This window comes from Echeneis naucrates, chromosome 1, assembly GCF_900963305.1.
Source record: "Echeneis naucrates chromosome 1, fEcheNa1.1, whole genome shotgun sequence".
NCBI lineage: Eukaryota > Metazoa > Chordata > Actinopteri > Carangiformes > Echeneidae > Echeneis > Echeneis naucrates.
This window is the reverse complement of record NC_042511.1, coordinates 13,862,071-13,879,348: the sequence shown is the minus strand read 5'-3', so window position 1 is coordinate 13,879,348 and position 17,278 is coordinate 13,862,071. Positions and strand designations below refer to the sequence as shown.

Here is a 17,278-nt window from a genome sequence, read left to right as displayed (position 1 = left end):
GAATAAAATCACACATATCCTTTCTCTATCTTTTCTAACGATTTCTATGAATACTTTATTTTATAATTTACAGCATTAATTTCCTCCCGGATAAGAATTTATTTTGTAGATCATTACTTTGCAATCAATCATTTTGATATATTCTCAAATATGATTTGATTAGTTATATTTAACACAGGCTATCTTAATTTAATCATTTGAAATAATTCAGTGTCTTTCTTTTCCTAAATAACATGTTTGTATGTTTCAGTGACTGAGCTCATGCTGTAGTAAAATCATGAGTGCCGGAGAGGAAGCTATCATGCAAAAAGCAACACTTAATAATGTTATAAATTCTAATTAAAGCAGTTCAAGATAACTTGCAACCACATCCTGGACGCCACCATTGACACTGTAAGGACAAATACATTAAGTCATGTAAAGATTTGGGTTTCCCCAGAGATGCCAACCATCAATTATAATCAGGACTTACATGAATTATGTACTAACATTAAATGACCCAAATGGAAACACATATATTTGGGCTGCTATTTGCCCACAACTGCTCTATAATACCCCCTAACTTTTGAGACAGTATGATGCAGAGTATAGAAGTAGAGAAATTTGAGATTTTAAAATGTAAAACAAACAAACAAAAAAAAAAAGAATAGAAAAGAAAACTTGATAAACTACAGGAGTGAATGTAAACAATTAATATTATAGAAGAGCTGTTGGTGTAACCTCCTAAAGCACTAAGTCGGTCTTAAAAATCCTCCAGATATTAAATCTCGACAGTAACGATCTCCCACGGTCCATAATGGGGTCAGAGTGGTTTTCTGTGGTCAGGGTTTGTTTGTTTGTTTGTGTGTTTGTTTGTGTGTTTGTTTTATCACTATTGTCACCGGCAGAGGGCGGCACGCGCCCTCCACGGGGCACTTCCGGAGTCTAACGTCCAATCAGACGCCACTTCAGTTTTAAACCAGAGTCGTCGGTCCCCTCTCCGGGTTACCGAAGACCACAACAACACCGGCACAGACCCCACCTCTCACAAGTCTGGATCAGAGGGGACTCCTGTCTTTACGACCGGGATAGTTTTAGGGATATTTTTTTTTCGCCTCTCGCCGTTGATGGGAACCCCGGAGGGAGAGCGAGGTGAGACAGCCGGCTTTGAGAGCTCGGCTCCGGGGAAAGCTAACGACACGTAACGCTAACCTTCAGCCTGTGCTAGCCGCCTTTTTAATGACAGTTACCTGCTTTCGGCGAGCTGGCCAGCAGCTGTACGTCCACACGTGTTACACGCCGTCTAGTTTCAGCTGTTAGAGCTCACATTTAACATTTCTGGGCATTTTTCTGCCGTTAGCACCGAGATAGCATCGTTAGCTAGCCACTCCGAGTCAACCGACCGGTTAAGTTGGAGAAAATAACATCAGAGGTGACACAAGGGCAGATGGCTGCTTCAACTGACAACGGGGCTGTTGTTTTATCGGGTCACACTCAAAGAAACACGTATTATCTGTCGTAAACGGGAGGTTTCGCTCAGTAGTCGGTGTTGTTGTCAGCTGGTGAGTATGAGAAGTAGAGAGATTTCTCCCCGCTCTCACACTTAAATTTGCCGCGGACCTGGCATACACAACCGAATTTACGATTTCACTTCCAGCAGATGTGTTAAACCTTTCTGTGTGAATAAACGCTGACTCCCAGCGAAGGGAGCCCTCCAGTAGTAAAGCGATCTTCCCTCATACGCCGCGCAGTGATGTTTCCCTCACAAAGGAAATTTTACATACCCTGGCGTTTTGCTTTAGTTTTAACTCTTTCAATACTACTTTATATTCCCCATGAACCTGACTTCTTTTTCTTCTTATCGGCAGACTGGGTTGATGTGGCAAATGAACTATTCAGCAAGTTCAGCCACTTAAACCTGAAGCTGGGGAAACTGGCAGACTGTGATGCAAATGTTTTCGTTGCTCTGTATGAAAACATTTTGGGGGAGAAAGTTCCAGGTAAGGGTGAACCTCAGACCCAATCAATAGAAACAAATGCTTATTTAGGTCATTTTTAAACAAATGAAGCAAAAATATTCTCTTGGCCTTGGCTCTCAATTGTGATGATGTGTTGGACATCTTTGCCTAATGCAATAACAAACCCAATTTCTTCAGATTTTGAATTGCTTGGACAAAATAAGTAGGCATTACCTTTATAGACCAAGCAGTTCATTAATTAATAGCACAAATATTCATCAGTAAAGTAAGAGCAATTGATGTAAAAAAAAAAAAGAAGTTCTGAATATAAGCAAGAGAAACTAAAGGTTTAAGTTAAGATGTAAGGCCTTAGTTTAATCATAAGTGTGTTTAGTGTGTTTGGAATGTTTCCTAAGTCTGTCAAACATGCTCTCACAAGATTATGTTGCTGGATATATAAAGTATTTAAGTACAGGAAAGTTATTCATGAGTGTTGCTTGCACATTTTCTGCTTACTCATGCCAACCAGATTTGTCTTATTCACATATTATGTGCATGTATTTCAGATTATATTGCAGGACCATGTAGCCAAGAGGATGATGTCCATAACGTTCAGTCAGTGATTGATTCGCTGTCTCTGGATTATCTTCAGATCAGCCTCTCACACATTACAGGTAAATACATTTTATTTTTAACAGTGACATGGATTCTGAATGTATGAAGATAAAGTTTGTGCATGTATACATATGAGAAGTTTAACTATGACCTACTATGACTTATACGGGTACTTAGAATGTACCTGTATAACTTTAAGTTGCATTGACTTGAGATGCTAGTAAATATCATCAGGTTGCTATATTTTGACCTATGTTGCAGATTTCAAATGTACTTTTAGTCAACAATAAAATGGATGACTGCTTAGTAAAATGGTGAAAATGGCTGTGTGTTTACAGGAGAAAATGTTGTTGGAGGGGACAAAGAGTCTATCAAGAACCTCCTGGAAATATTTGAGGGGCTCCTGGAATATCTCAATGAGGAGATAAATGAGGAATCGCAGAATGGTGGTAGGCATTCAATTTTTCCTCTTATCCGTAACAGATAATATGATAAAAAGGATTTTTTTAATATGTCAATATGATGGCATTTTATTCTACTTTTTAATACATTATCAATTCCGTGCATTTTAAGGTTTCATAATCTGCTCTATAATCTGTAATTTATTGAAAGAACTCAAAAAGTTTGCACCACATTAATGTTAATTATGTGTTGCCAGTTCACAAAAAACAGTTAGTGTGTAGTTTGAGCAGGTCAAGCAAGGTATCAGAGCTGGTGTTAAATTCACATCATATGAACATGCTAGTACTTAGCCATGACTGTTCAGTTCTCATTATTTAATAACTTTCCAGACCAGTTGCCAAAGGGCTGCATTTATTGCTTTACTGCGTTACATCACTACTACTTCTCCTTTTTCTTTACTGAGACCCAAGTCTTTGTTTAGGTGAGATAGTCTGTTTATCCACCAGCATGAACTGGTCATAGTGTGTCCTAAGACCAGTTGGTGCTGGACTTTATAGGGAACAGTCAGCCTTCTTCATGTAGTAGAACTGAGCAGGCTTTTGTGTGGCTTACCCCTGCCAACAGCAATTAGTAGTTAATAACTGCACTTACAAATGATGTGTGTTTCTAAAAGGCCTAGTGAAATGTCCTTAATGTGGCATAACAAAATTGGTTTTAGGCCAACAGTGGCCTGTTTGTCGGAGTACAAATGTGGAATGTTTGTGTTTTAAACCCAAAATGTTCTTTAATCTGAGTGGTGGTGAAATTTTTCTGTGTGTCTCAAATACATGTCAAATTTCACTTCTGAGTTTTATTGCTTAGTCATCTCAGTTGTTGAGCAAACTTTTTTCTCTTTCGAGATTTACGTTTCATTAAAAAAAAGTTCACTTTTCACAGCAGCATATATCATTTTGTTGAATTTAAGTCATATGACTTTGTTCCTCTTTGTAAGTATTGCTTTCTCTTTGTGGTTCCATCTTAATTTTCTGCCTGTCCTTGTATTGTCTGTATTATCCATATCTTTGTTTACCCTTTTAGAGGAACAGAATTACAGTCTCAAAGAGGATGTTCTTGGTAAAACTAAAAAGTCAGCAAGCTGTGATGCAACAAAGGACACTGACACTAAACTGGATGGAGCCTCTGTGTCTTCCACTGGAGAGTAAGAGCTTTTGCGTGTGTTGCACATACTCTGAAAACACAACAAAAACATACAATTATTTTTTTGTCATGGGTAGTCATGGTTGCTAAACTCAATGTTGTAAGGCTGTTGGAGGGGAAGTGACTGTGTCTTATTTATCCAGCTACAGTCAAAGTTTGAAATGAGTCAAATGGCTTGTTTGTTGTTGTTGGTTTTTGTTTTTTGTTTCTTTTTGTTTTTTTTATAAAGACTGCTCCGATGAATGTCTTAGATTTCTTAATAAAAAATTTAATTGATAGAACAAGTAGTTGATGTGTGATAAACGTGTATGTCAGAGTCAAACTGGGGGCTTCACATTGAAGTTGTATCATATCACTTGGAATCGTGTTAGAAACCTCCTCATTATTCCTCGTCAACATTTGATGAAGGTGTGTCTGTTACCATTGCTGTTACTTACCAAAGCAAACAATCCTACTTCATCCTGTTCATATTGTGATTAGTCAGCTTTGTGGCAGTGAAATAAGAACCAGACATTGTCCTTTACAGCACCACAAAGGTGACAGGATTAGCTCGTTTTTGTGACCTTAGTCTTGTGAATGTAACACAATAGGAACGCCTGAAAGGAATTTCATCAAACCTTTCTGGTCCTTATTCAGTGTTTAACTCAGGAAAGGGACATAATGACCATATCGTCATAAGACTAAGAGGTGGTCTTTTTTTTTTTTGTTCCTCTATAGTTATAGCACTCTTCACAAACTTCTCTCTTTGATTGTTTTCCTTGAATGACTGTGAAGATGTTTTCAAAATCCCAATATTTAAATATTTCAAACAAAGGATACCACATATTGTGTTGAGTTGCAATCAGGTTTTCCTGACATATCCTTGTCATTCAGCTTTAATGTGGATCAGGGCTCTATGCCCTGCAGTTGCTCATATTGTACTCCTCCTTTAGGTCTACTGTCCTATCCAGTAAATATTCTCTACATTCCTGGAATGCAGAAGAAATGGGTTCGAACAGTGAGCTGATTGGGCTGGGAGTCTCTGCACGCACATTTACAGCGAAACAAGAAGGTGAGAAATATAAAAACACATCCACCAAAAAGACTGTTCCAATAACATCTAGGTTTTCCATTTGTTTTGTGACCAAATTATCACATTATGATGCATGAGGAATGTGTTCTCTCAGCAGAAGGTTCATGCTTTCTATACCTTTTGAGATGATATGAGTTGTTTTAAGAACTGATTAACCTGGTCGTTTTAGTTGTTACAGTTTTCAAATCCTGTCGTGTTGCTTTCCTCCAAGCTGCAAAGACAGTTTCATCATCAACAAACAAACTGAGAAGGCATAACCTACTCTGTCACCTTCTTTTGCCTCCAGCCATCATTTATATTTTGATTCAGTGTGTGATTGTGAAATCACATTTTATTTGTTGTCTATATTTAACTTGTAACTGTAAAAACTGATTAATTAATCTAATGAATAAATGCATTCTTATGATTATTTTATCCTTCTACAAGGACTTGCTCACCCTCCCCAAACCTCAGATCTAATCACCAACTCTGGTTGTATGGATGGACAAGATGCTCCGTTGACTGAACCACTGCACTCAGCTGTTGCTCTGCAGCCACCTAACCAGAGCAACACTCCCCACAGAACAGAAACAGACCCACAACGATCCATCCAACCTCACACAGCTGCTGGGCTCAGCCCTGGGCTCGCAAAAGAAGCCGCTCCTGTCACCACAGAGGTAGCCTTGCAAGTCAGTTTTCCTATTATTTGCATGCAGTTTCAAAGGACATGCAAACCTCCTGAAGTTCTTTTCATAATGAAATATGTTGATGCACTGCTAAGAGAGCAGGATGATGTATAACTGTGTCCCACAATGGACTTAAATTTGCAATTTTAGTGATTCCATGAGAATACGTGAAGGAAAGGGACAAGCTGACTCATTCAAAATGACATTCAAGGAATTCCTTAAATAAAAAAACTGCAATTTACTTTTCAGAGATTCAATTCGCATTGTCTGCGACTAAATCTTGATCTCAACAATGTTTAGTGAAAACACGAACAAAACATTAACATGCAGTACAAATGTTGTTGCTTGCTGAACTTCTAATGGTAAACACGCAAATCTAAAGTTAGGTTTGATATTGGGTTATCAACAGTAGTGAGTATGGAAGACAACTAAGTGAAGTCAAGCTTGCCTAGTATATGTAGTTTTGGAACACACTGGCTGAAGACCAAGTTAAATGATCATTACCAGCCTATTCGAAGAAAGGAATGAAATTAAATTCTTAATTTAAATGGAAAGCCGAAAAGAACCAGAACCAGAACCATCAGTACTTTTATCCATGTAGTATTTTGCATTTTACAACCACAAGAGCCCGGTGGCAGGTAAACCTATGATCTACTCTGTAACCAGCCACCAAATTCAACCGCAGAGATGTATTAGTGTTTTTTTTTTTTTTTTAAGTGACTTCCTTTCCTTAGGATGATTTATAAAAAAAAAAAAAAAGTTTTAGTCAGTGTTTTCGGTATCTGTTTGACTTCACAATAATTGTTTCCTCTGTCTTATCTTCTCTCCCACTTTTTCACTATCCCTCTTCCCTCATAGGTCATTAAGCCTGTATCTGAGACTGTTACTAGCAATGGACTACAGTCCGCTCCTGTTTGCCAGTCTCCTGGTAAGATTAAATGCACGCACAATCACTTTCCGACTTACTATCATGTGGTGTAACTGTTTAATGGTTTATATCTGTCACAACAAATCATATGTTGCCAGTTGAGGAAATGAGCACTTGTGACTGAATGTTGGCATTGACAGTGAAGCCAGCAAATGCAATAGTTGAACTGCCATGCTCACGTCAGCTAACAAGTGAAAACTCCTCAGCACAGTGAGGCAGGATGACTTGTAAAACGGAAACCCAACGCTTGTATAGCATAAAAAATAGCTTTCTTCCTGCACTTTTCCTGAGCAATTCTGTCATTTTCTGACAAGTTCTGAAATACTGTGAATGTCTTCCAGCAAATACTGCCCTCATTCTTGTTTTTAAAACAGTGCTGCATCTCTCCCTCTTGTCTTCAGACATAAGAAGTACTTCCGAAGCAGCCAAAACTGGTCATTAGTTGATAATGACATGTTTTGCTCTATTTTCAGCTCTTAGTGAGAGATCGTTGTCCATTCACCATAGAGCCAGGACAGACATGGAGGGGGAAACTTTAGAGGTAAGTGAGTGACAAGTCCTTACTTGCATCAACTTTACAGCAACTTTTAACGTCACACTGTTGAATGTTAGCGTGTTGTGTCAGGCCTTGTAAAAAATCCTTTAGGTTTGCATTGACTCAATTAGACTCTTTCTACAAATGTGCTCAATGTATTCTGTGCATATATCATTTCCATTTTATAAAGAAATCTAAGGATGCCTGTATTGCTGCTTAGCGAGACTTGATTAATCTTGATTAATCTAATATTCTAATCTCAGCCAACTAATGGAGGTCCCAGGAGGGTTTTATTTCGCACCCAGCCAGATGTGATGTTCCTCACTCTGCAGGATGAGATGAAACACCTAAGCCCGTCTCCATCAGACTCTGGAGAAGAAGAAGCGCAAGATCAAGAGGACCCGAGTTATACACAAAGATTACCACGCAGTATAACAAATCACAGAGAAAGGACATTCCTCAGGTAAGTGAAGTGAATCCACAGCAGGAAGTTACAGATTAAGGAATGGAAATAAAGATGATTTGATATTGGGACAATGTTGGAATAGCGAGTTTCTAATCATTCCTGCTTTGTGCTTTTTCTTATTACTTGAGCAGTCACAGGTTAGAAGAGGATTTTGAAGAACCTCTATCTTACCGCAGACAAAGTAACAGGAAAGCAGAAGAGGAGCTACATCAGATATCTGAAAAACTGTCACATCGACTTGAAGAACTCGATGAGGTGCGCGTGTGTGCACGTTGACATGCTTTATAATTCAAAAGTGTGGAGATGAGTGTTCCTTCAATTCTTGCATGGTGTGATTCCCTGTAGATGCTGAAACGAGTTCTGGGTGAAAGTGGCGAGTCCAGTGAGGTCAGAGAAGAGGACAAGCAGTCTCACCACAGCGACAGTATCATGGAGTGTCGCAAGATACCCAGACAACACCCTGGTACGACGGAATTACAGCTGAATTCCTGTCTATATTTATTTCACAATATCTTGAAAATTAGCTACAGGTATTTATAGTTTATAAGGCAACACATTAAAAATTAGCAATCGCCTTTAGGAAATGTTCAGAATGATTTTTAAAAATTAACTTTAGCATCACAATTTTGAGAGTGCATGCAATGTAATGAAATGTTATAACTATAATATATTTTAGTCTCAGGATCACCTGAGGCTGAATCTACACACAGGACACGCTCCTTGTCGCCATCCCCTCCCAGGGTCTATCGTTCCTTGCAGGGACAGCTAGAAAATGCAATGGCTGAGCCGTTGAGCCTGGATGATGGGAGACAAATGAACCTCACAACCACTGATCATCCAAGGCGAGGAGAGCGGCATCAGACGATATCTCTCAGAAAACACAGCAAGGTACTGACACAATTCTTTTGTTCTCTCTAAATGTTCTTTTGAATAATATATAGTTACGTTACGTTACCTTTTTTTGTGTGGTTATTTTAAATAAATTATAGCATATTACCTTTGCATTATTTAGGAATGAATTTCTCCGCATTCTTTGTAATTTACAAGGAGTTCAGTAGATTTAACTCCTATACTGCAGACGGATGGGAGTGGGAGGATCTTGGCTCTACTTTAGGGACAATCTACACTAAAATTGGTAATGAGTTTGTCTGAAAATGCAATGAATAAATGCAGCGTTTTTTTGAAATACACTACCAATCAAAAGTTCCTATACATTTGAATGAGAAAGTGCGTCCAAAATTTTGACTGGTAGTGTATGTAAACACCTTTTCAACCCCAAGATACCCCTGATTTAAAGGTTAAGTCATTGATTTCTGACATATGTAGATTTGAGATGCTATATGTTGGTAAACAGTATGAAATACAGCACTGTGGCTGTTTTAATCATGTTCCACTGATCATGCATTATGTTTAGACAGTTAAATTAATCTCCCTTTCTTTCAGTATCTGGAGAGTAAAGCCTATGAAGAGGTGTTGAAAAAATATGAAGACAAACAACGGGCAGATATAGACAAGGCACGCCTCAAAGCTAAAGAAGCTGTAAGTCATTAGTATGATGTATAGTTGATGCAAAAAGGACTTCTAATTAAACCTTTATAACAGTAACTGAACTTGACAGCATAGCCTTTAGGACAGAGGAAGGTGTAGTTACTTAACTATGTTTTTGTTTTGTTTTGTTTTTTAGGAGCGGGAGTACAGAGAGGCCATACTAAGGGATGTTTCCCAGGCCTCAAGTCTGTCCCCAGCCAGACCAAAGGCCCAGCACAAGCCACAGCATAATACACAAACCACACCAGGACGGAGACGACAGGAGGCCCCCAGGAAAGCTCCATCAAGTAAGTCAAGATTTTTATGTTTACCATATAAGAGCCATCAGTAGGGGTTTGTTCTCCTATATCTCTCATTGTATGCATTTATGTTTGGAGATTATTTATCTACATTCCATAATTATGTAAATATTCAAAATGATTCTTTCCTGAGTACAATGGTACCACACACTTAAAATTTTTTTAGTGCAGTGTTTGTCAAATACTACAAATGAGACAAGCTTTGCTTGTCTGCTCTTGTATCGAATTCAGTGCTGTTACTTTGGACTAATGCTACTATAAATTTACAGATATTTTAGCTGCCATTAAACATTTTGCATCTGCATAAAGAGCTTAAGGCAGATATCAAACTAAGTTCATGCCCAGATTTCAAGATTCACTTCCCTCTAGAACAGAAATGAAGCTGTCTTCTGTGATTAGTAGGATTCAGACACTTCAGATTTATCCTCTGAATTTTCTGGAACCTTGTCCTTTAGCTGAAGTTTCCTTCTAGGTGGGGTGTGTGGTTTATGAATGGTCATATTTACAGCTTCAGACAGGCTGGCCCACTTAGGCTGTTAAAAACTGAAGTCACAGCTCTAACAACCATGTCTGTTGCACATGTTCTCAACAATGTCTTGTGGTTTAAATCTGTAATGGGTAAGAAAAGTTAATAGCAAGGTAACAGCATATATGGATTATTATGACTATATGGAGTGAGGAGCTGACACTATGGTAAGAAAAAGATTTAACATTAATCAGTGTAATAGAAGGGATTCTACTCTATCAGAAAACTGCTGTTTGGTTTGCTTATACATAACATTAGGGTAACTGAGGTCATGTGCATTTTGGTCACCTCATGTAAAGACAGACAGACACTGCTGCCTTTCACAGTTTGACATAAATACATGCAGTCATTACCTTCATTTTCTTTTTTTTTTTCCTCCCCCCAAAATTAATCCATTTGGTATTTCAACAAGTATGTTGAAATATCTATGTAGAGATCATGGTGGTAATGTTCAGTTTTGTGTCTATTCTTCCTTCTGCAGTGAGGGTGAAGGAGAATGAACTCCTACCTGTGCTCATGGAGGAGTTGCCTCACCTTCACATCTCTCCTCATGCGCTGGGCAGGATGTGGGAGCAGCAGATGCAGCAGGTGGACAGACTGCACGCCATGTCATCCTCTCATAGCCACCAGCGACGTAGCAAGCTGTCAAGCCCGGTAGGCTGGTGGCCATTACAAGGCTCTGCAAAGCAATCCTGTCTCAGCCCTGTAAAATATGGGCTGATTTGAATTTCGAATAAATCTGTAAATGTCTATCTCACTTTCAGTTGGACGAAGCCCAGAGAAAACATGACTTGCTGGTGGAAATTATCCGCAAAGATCAGGACCACAACAGGCGTTTGGTGAGCATCAGCACATAAACACAGTCTGCATTTAATATTCCAATCACCAACAGTTAGACTGCAATATTACCATGATCACATTTTGTTAAATGAGGAATGAAAAGGAGCCTGTTCTCTATAGACAGTATTTGTCATACCATGCTGTTCATCTCCCAGAGGGACTTTAAAGAGCGCATCAAGCAGCAGAAGTTGACACAGAGCAGACTGAGGGAACAGAGGCAGCAGATAGCCCGAGCCAAGAAGTACCACAGCGACTACCATGTTCAACACCGTGCCCGTTTGATGAGGGCACGCACCAAGGAAGAGAGGGTGAGCAGTCAGCGTTGAGCTGCTTTGTTTTTTATGTAAAATATAAAAGAATACACACAAAAAGCTTTATACATTTTTCCCTAATGTCACATCTTCAGAATAGCTTGTTTGGTCTATAAAGAGGTAAAAGACTGTGATTATCTGGCCCAACTGGTCATCATGTCACACAATATTGTCTTGTATGTTTATACAGATGTTTCGGCAGCTGTTTGAGGAAGGTTTGGAGCTACAAAAAGTCCGGTTGAGAGAACAGAAAGCCTATGCCAGGGAGCAGCGACTGGAGCATCAGAGACGGCACCAGGACCAGATCAAGTCTATGGAAAACTACTACAAAGACCAAGTAAGATACACACAGTGACCAAATGCAAGAACCAGGAAGTTGCCTGGTTGCGTCCACCATACACTGATCTATCAAACTCCAACATGAAAGACTGAGAGTGAGCTAAGATTCACTTTCCCATTTTCAGTTTTCACTACTGGCTGAAAAACTTGCACAAGAGCGGCAGGAAATCCAGGTTCGGAAAAGGGCTCAAGAAAAGGTAAATGCTTTATACTACTGTAGTAACTTTAATGCCCCTACTGTGCATGTTCAGTATAACACGATTATATGCAATTCGATATGTCATGGACAAGTGTGACTGTCTCATCACATCAAGTGTACAGCATGCTTTACATTAAGAACTAGTCTCTAGTCTCTTTCCTAGCATTTACTCATGTGGGTTAGGGTAGTTCCTGTGTTCACCGTCTCTTTGCTGATGGGTCTGTTTTAAATTGAAAGCTACGACTTTGGGTTTGGGAAGATTTTTATTTTTGGATAATCTGTTTTGGGGTCTTTTTGAGCATCAGGACCGACAACATGCATGCAGCCCTTCTATCTGTTCAAGCTGTGCGTCATGCGATGACTTTCTAGGACAATTAGCCGATGTCTCACTTTTCCCTAAAATTAGAATAGGTACAACTGCAGAGAGATGGTGTTGATAAGTGGCATTTGGTTGCAGGCCCTGTTGAAGATGAAGCGAGAGTTGCGCAGCAGGATGGAGCGAGAGATCGGTGAACTGCAGAGAATTATCATCCAGAATGACGAAGATGACTACTTTCAGGATCTGGAGGTGCAGAGGCTGCGTAATCGGATCCATATGGCATCTTTCCAGTACAACACTAGCTATCTGCATTGACCTGAGGAGCAGGGCGTTGTAATGGAGGCCCAGTCAAGGCTGGATTTTTCTAATATGAACATGCTACAGGAGTCTATCTGCCTTTCACAGCTAAGGGTACGACAGTCTGACAGAGTCTGACAGGTGACCGGTCTCCCCAGCCTTCAATGATTTGCACAGGAGGAGGAAACTGACATTGTGACAACCTAACACGCGTCCTGATGAACTGAAGACACTCAAAGAACAAAAAAAATGTAGCTATTAGCTTATGTAGCTAACTCTTCCTCTCACCTCAGCTGCTATACCTGAACGTAAAGCCACCTTGGACCAAGTCCCCTTCCTCCGTGGTTTTAGAAATGTTTTAAAGTGGCCCTACTCACTGTGCAGTGTCTTTGTGCTGTAACTGTAGCAGAGAATCTGTAAAATGTTCTTCCTTTTGCCAAATAGGGACCACCAATGCAAAGTTAAGTATGAATGTCACACTGACAACAGTTTTAACTTCCCCTTTCCCTGTTATGTGTGATGTCTTCCTCTAACGTTTTAACCATGCCAGCAGATTATTTATTTTTTAACTTTGATATATGATTTTTAATTATCCTGGTGTTTGCTTTCTGATCACCAGGGGGCGATGATAATCAGTCTTTCTTGACCTCGCCTGTTTCTTTAGTTCCATTGTGATCGTTTCTAACTCACAACATTAAGGGCTAGAGTTAAAACAGTGTCGACAGATCCAATGAGCACATGAACGCCCTCTCATCACCCATTAAAAACATGGGCCCCTAAACTTAATGTGTCCAGGTCATTTCATGTTGGGCAGTGTTAACTTTTTATTCAACACCTTTGACTTTTAGCTAAAAGTTATCAAAATATATAGTAAGAGTAACAGTCACTGAATACTTAATGAGGCATCGCGGGGGTAGCAGCTTCAGCAGGGAGCCCCAGACTTCCCTTTTCCCGGACACACCAACCATCTCTGAGACGTGGAGATATAATCCCTCCACCTGGACACTCCTGGAACAGAAGGCATGCTGACCAGATGCCTGAACCACCTCAACTGGCTCCTCTCGATGGAAAAGAGCAGCGGCTCTACTCTGAGCTCACCCGGTCTCTGAGGGAGAAGCCAGAAACCCTTCTGAGGAAGCTCATTTCGGCCGCGATCCCGTTCTCATGACCATAGGTGAGGGTAGGAACAGAGAACGAAGTCGTTGCCGCTCCGATTCTCCGGCCAATCTCCGTTCCCAGGTCCCCCCATTGGTGAAAAAGACCCCGAGGTACTCAAACTCCTTCACTTGCGCTAAGGGCTCACTCCCAAGTCAGAGTAGGCAATCCATGGGTTTCCTGCTGAGAACCATGACAACCCTAACCCTCGGATAGAGGTGCTGCTCCTCATCCCAGCCGCAAACCTGTCCAGGTCACAGACCGATGGTGCCAACAGCACCACAGTCTGCAAAAAGCAGCCATGTGATCCTCAGCTCCCCGAACTGCAACCTCTCCTCCGTGACAACGCCTTGAAATCCTTTCCATGAAGATCACGAACAGGATCAGTGACATGGCGCAGCTCTGGCAGAGGCCAACCCTCACATGGAACAAGTCCGACTTACTGCTGCATACCCGGACACAGTTCTCGCTTTGGGCGTAGAGATCGGATGGCCCTTAGAAGTGACCCCTCACCCCAAACTGCCGCAAAACATCCCGGGGAAGCTTTCTCCAATTTACCGAACAAGTAAACTCAGGCAGCTTTTTATTGTGGAACTACAGGTAAGCAGAAAGATGACGAGTTTGGCCCTTGAAAAGGAACGTGAATGTCTGTGCGGGCCGTTCATCCCCTGCAGAGCTGTTGACAGATGCAACAGCCGCACTATGGACGAGATCACAAACACACAACGAGGTTAGCAGCCTCCTGTTTGTATCAGACTGTCCTTTAAACGATAGATACTCAGACACCTGGCCTGGCCTCAGTTGGTGCTCCAGCTGGATGACTTTGCTGTGTGGGTCTGTCCGTGTGCTGCATCTCTCCCGTTGATTTCAAGATCACTATTGTCATTGCAGCCGTTGTCGTCGTCGTTGTCGTCATCACCACCATCCAGTAAGTTAGTCCATGTACACCGGCTCTGGCAGAAACGGCACGTCTGGTACACGACCAGCTTTAGTCCTCGGACACGTTTTCTGACTGAACATTGTTTGCTGCACTCTCTGCATGACTTGAACAGCTGGAGGATGCACTCTTCATCAACGATGAACTCTGAGGAGCTGAAGGAGTCAGGACAGATGCAACTGTTAGTCACGTGAGTTGGTATTTAAAAAAAAAAAAAAAAAAAAAAAAACAGTCCAGCATTAACGGCTACAGGTGGAAACCATTTTAGCATTACATCATACCTTCCTAAGTCCACAAGGTATCGTCCGTCTCCCACGCTTAAAGAGGTGCTGAATTGTTCATCCTCGTCATCTTCAGCATCTGTGTGAATTCATTTCAAACAGACATCAGTTGATTGATTTTTTTTTTGTTTGTTTTTTTGGGTGCTCAAGTAGGGCTTTGTTAATGTGAAGAAGATTCACCTCTGGTTGTCCGCCACGCGTCTTCTTCACTCTCTGACCTTTGCCACGTTGCATTTTTTTCCCTTGGCTTCTTAAATGAAACCATCAGCAGACACTCATGAGTAAACAACGAAAAGGACGCACACATTGACTTTTATGACACCACAGAGATACAAACAAACAACAAACCTGGAAAGAGAAACAACTTTCAAATAGTGTGGCCAAATCTTAGTTTGTTAATAAACGGCCAAAAACACCAATGACCTCATCATACGCGCGGACATTTGTGGCTGGAAACAGAAATCTTTCAAAAGCATCACTTCAGTTATGAGAGCTGGTTTTGTGTTGGACCGCATCAATTCAGTGAAATAGAGAAGATAAAGTCCATCTTTGTTAATGATTAGGAACCATTGAACAGCTGGAAATGTCTGCGGTTACAGTCAGAGACCCCCGAGGGGGATTAACATACTCACCACACAAACAGTGTAACCCTTTTAATATGAGCTGCTGAGACTTTAAGTTACCAACATCAGAGAAAGCAGCACATCAACACTGGAGCCAGAACACAAACAGGCGTGTGTTTCCACTCCTCCATCAGTGAAGTGTCACATTTACCGGACTGATGTTTATGTTAAATTTCCTTTTACCTTTTCGGATGAGCGGACAGAAGCAGCAGCTCGCTGATCTTCGTTTGGTGAGCTCAGACAGAACTCAGAGTTCATCCTGTCACTGATCAGACACCGATCAGACACAGGACGGATTTATCTCCGTCAGCTACAGTCACTTTTAGGGCCGGGTCCTCTCGGCCCTCCTGCCGGGGCTGTGAGCTCGGACTGCGGGTCAAACGGAGAGGGGGGGCGGGGCCGAGGCTAGCCGGTTAGCATGCTAACGTCAGTACAGGAGACAGAGGCAAAAAAGGGAGAAAACACCTACTATAAATCTTCACGTGAGAGTTGTTGGGGCGATTAAAATGTAAAGGAAAGTATTTATTTTAACTAAAAGACTGAGTATTGTCCCGTGTGAGCAGAGAAGCCACCATTAGCTGTTGGCCAATGCGGATGCTCTTTCCGGGAAGTTCTTCACTTCCTGAACTCACAGGATCCAGTCCAGCTGTCTCCCCGCAGGGGCTCCTCCTCCGAGGACCACCGTGGTTTTATTCCGGTCTCTGTCGGCTCCACAGACCACCAGACCGGGCAGAGTCCTTCCAGTTGCCCCTCCGTCCTCCGTGTCCGCCTCCCGGGGAAAGTTGTTTTGGTGGCACATGTGAAGACTCACTTCCGCTCTGCCGTAAATCGAGCCGGTGTCGTACGGCGGACAGAATAACCATAGGTGTTAATTCTTAAAACACTAAAACACAACAAAAACATACAAACTGGCATAGAGAGAGAGAGAAACAAAACAAAAGCATAACCATAGTTCCAAAATGTCCTCAGTATGACGGTACAAACACCAAATTATATTCCAATACAAACTGTAAAAAAATCCAAATTTAGCCAATGGTAGAGAATATAATAAACAATTCATAGAAAAATCAATACAAAGCAGATGGTCAACAAGGACACTGACATAATATATTAACTGAAAAGGGGAGGTAAACCAAACAAATGACCCTTCAGTCTTACATCAAAGTCATATAGAACAAGACATTTTGAATGAATTCATAAAACAGGAAAATGAGGGTTTGTTGTCCAAAGATAGTCGTGTGTAATGACTCGAAAAGATCAAATGCTTCAGGTCTTCATCATCAGAAAATGAAAAGGCGCAAAGCTCGACTTCAAACTTACATCTTCTCTTTAGAAATCAGGCTGTCGGACAGATTATATTGATTATTTCCAAGTGAGTCTCTACCACTCTTTTGTATCGTGGCATCAATAATTTGTTTGTTGCTGCACTTAACAAGAAAATAAATGTCAGTAATTCACTTTTAAAGCTGGCAGTGATTCTATCAGAGTTTCTAATGAACTGAACCAAAGATACAGGGATCCCTCTGCAAACATTATATTTCTCCTCAAAGGCTGAAAAACCAAAGACATTTATAGGTAGATACGGCTATGAGAAGAACACTGTTCTCTTGTTTTTATTGATTTATTATAATTAAATGTGTAGAACAGTACGCATGTGAACAAGTATGAACAATGTAAACAATTTAACACAATAAGACATTTACAATCTTAGCAAAAGGAAGGAAAGAAAAAAAATCTGAATCCCATAAAAAAAAAAAAAAAAAAAAAAAAGTGAAAACAAATGCTAA

The 17,278-nt window shown here is 40.7% G+C and overlaps 1 protein-coding gene across 3 annotated transcripts; it reads left to right on the top strand.

Moving 5' to 3' along the window:
* Window positions 1–927: 927 nt before the first annotated feature.
* On the top strand, window positions 928–13,800 carry LOC115044713 (centrosomal protein of 95 kDa). 3 transcript variants are annotated; one of them, XM_029503892.1, is made up of 21 exons: window positions 928–1,131; window positions 1,848–1,979; window positions 2,504–2,611; window positions 2,891–3,001; window positions 4,032–4,152; window positions 5,084–5,202; window positions 5,677–5,879; window positions 6,747–6,816; window positions 7,290–7,357; window positions 7,615–7,814; window positions 7,949–8,072; window positions 8,163–8,280; window positions 8,494–8,705; window positions 9,261–9,356; window positions 9,502–9,652; window positions 10,672–10,844; window positions 10,955–11,029; window positions 11,186–11,338; window positions 11,532–11,678; window positions 11,806–11,877; window positions 12,337–13,800. In XM_029503892.1, exons 1-21 carry the CDS (start codon window positions 1,107–1,109, stop codon window positions 12,511–12,513), a joined length of 2,655 nt encoding a protein of 884 aa, XP_029359752.1. In that variant the 5' UTR covers window positions 928–1,106; the 3' UTR covers window positions 12,514–13,800. The 3 variants fall into 3 exon arrangements, with proteins under 3 accessions (XP_029359752.1, XP_029359760.1, XP_029359742.1); XM_029503900.1 differs by having other exon boundaries at window positions 929–1,131; window positions 5,650–5,879; window positions 7,684–7,814; window positions 12,337–13,799; XM_029503882.1 differs by having other exon boundaries at window positions 929–1,131; window positions 5,650–5,879; window positions 12,337–13,797.
* The last annotated feature ends 3,478 nt before the right edge of the window (window positions 13,801–17,278 follow it).

Excerpts from the sequence above, each read along its gene's own strand:
- LOC115044713 (XM_029503882.1), top strand. The coding sequence starts at position 1,107 with ATGGGAACCCCGGAGGGAGAGCGAG. Across the intron at positions 5,880-6,746 it reads CCGCTCCTGTCACCACAGAG|GTCATTAAGCCTGTATCTGA; the intron begins GTAGCCTTGCAA and ends CTTCCCTCATAG. Across the intron at positions 11,030-11,185 it reads AGGACCACAACAGGCGTTTG|AGGGACTTTAAAGAGCGCAT; the intron begins GTGAGCATCAGC and ends TTCATCTCCCAG.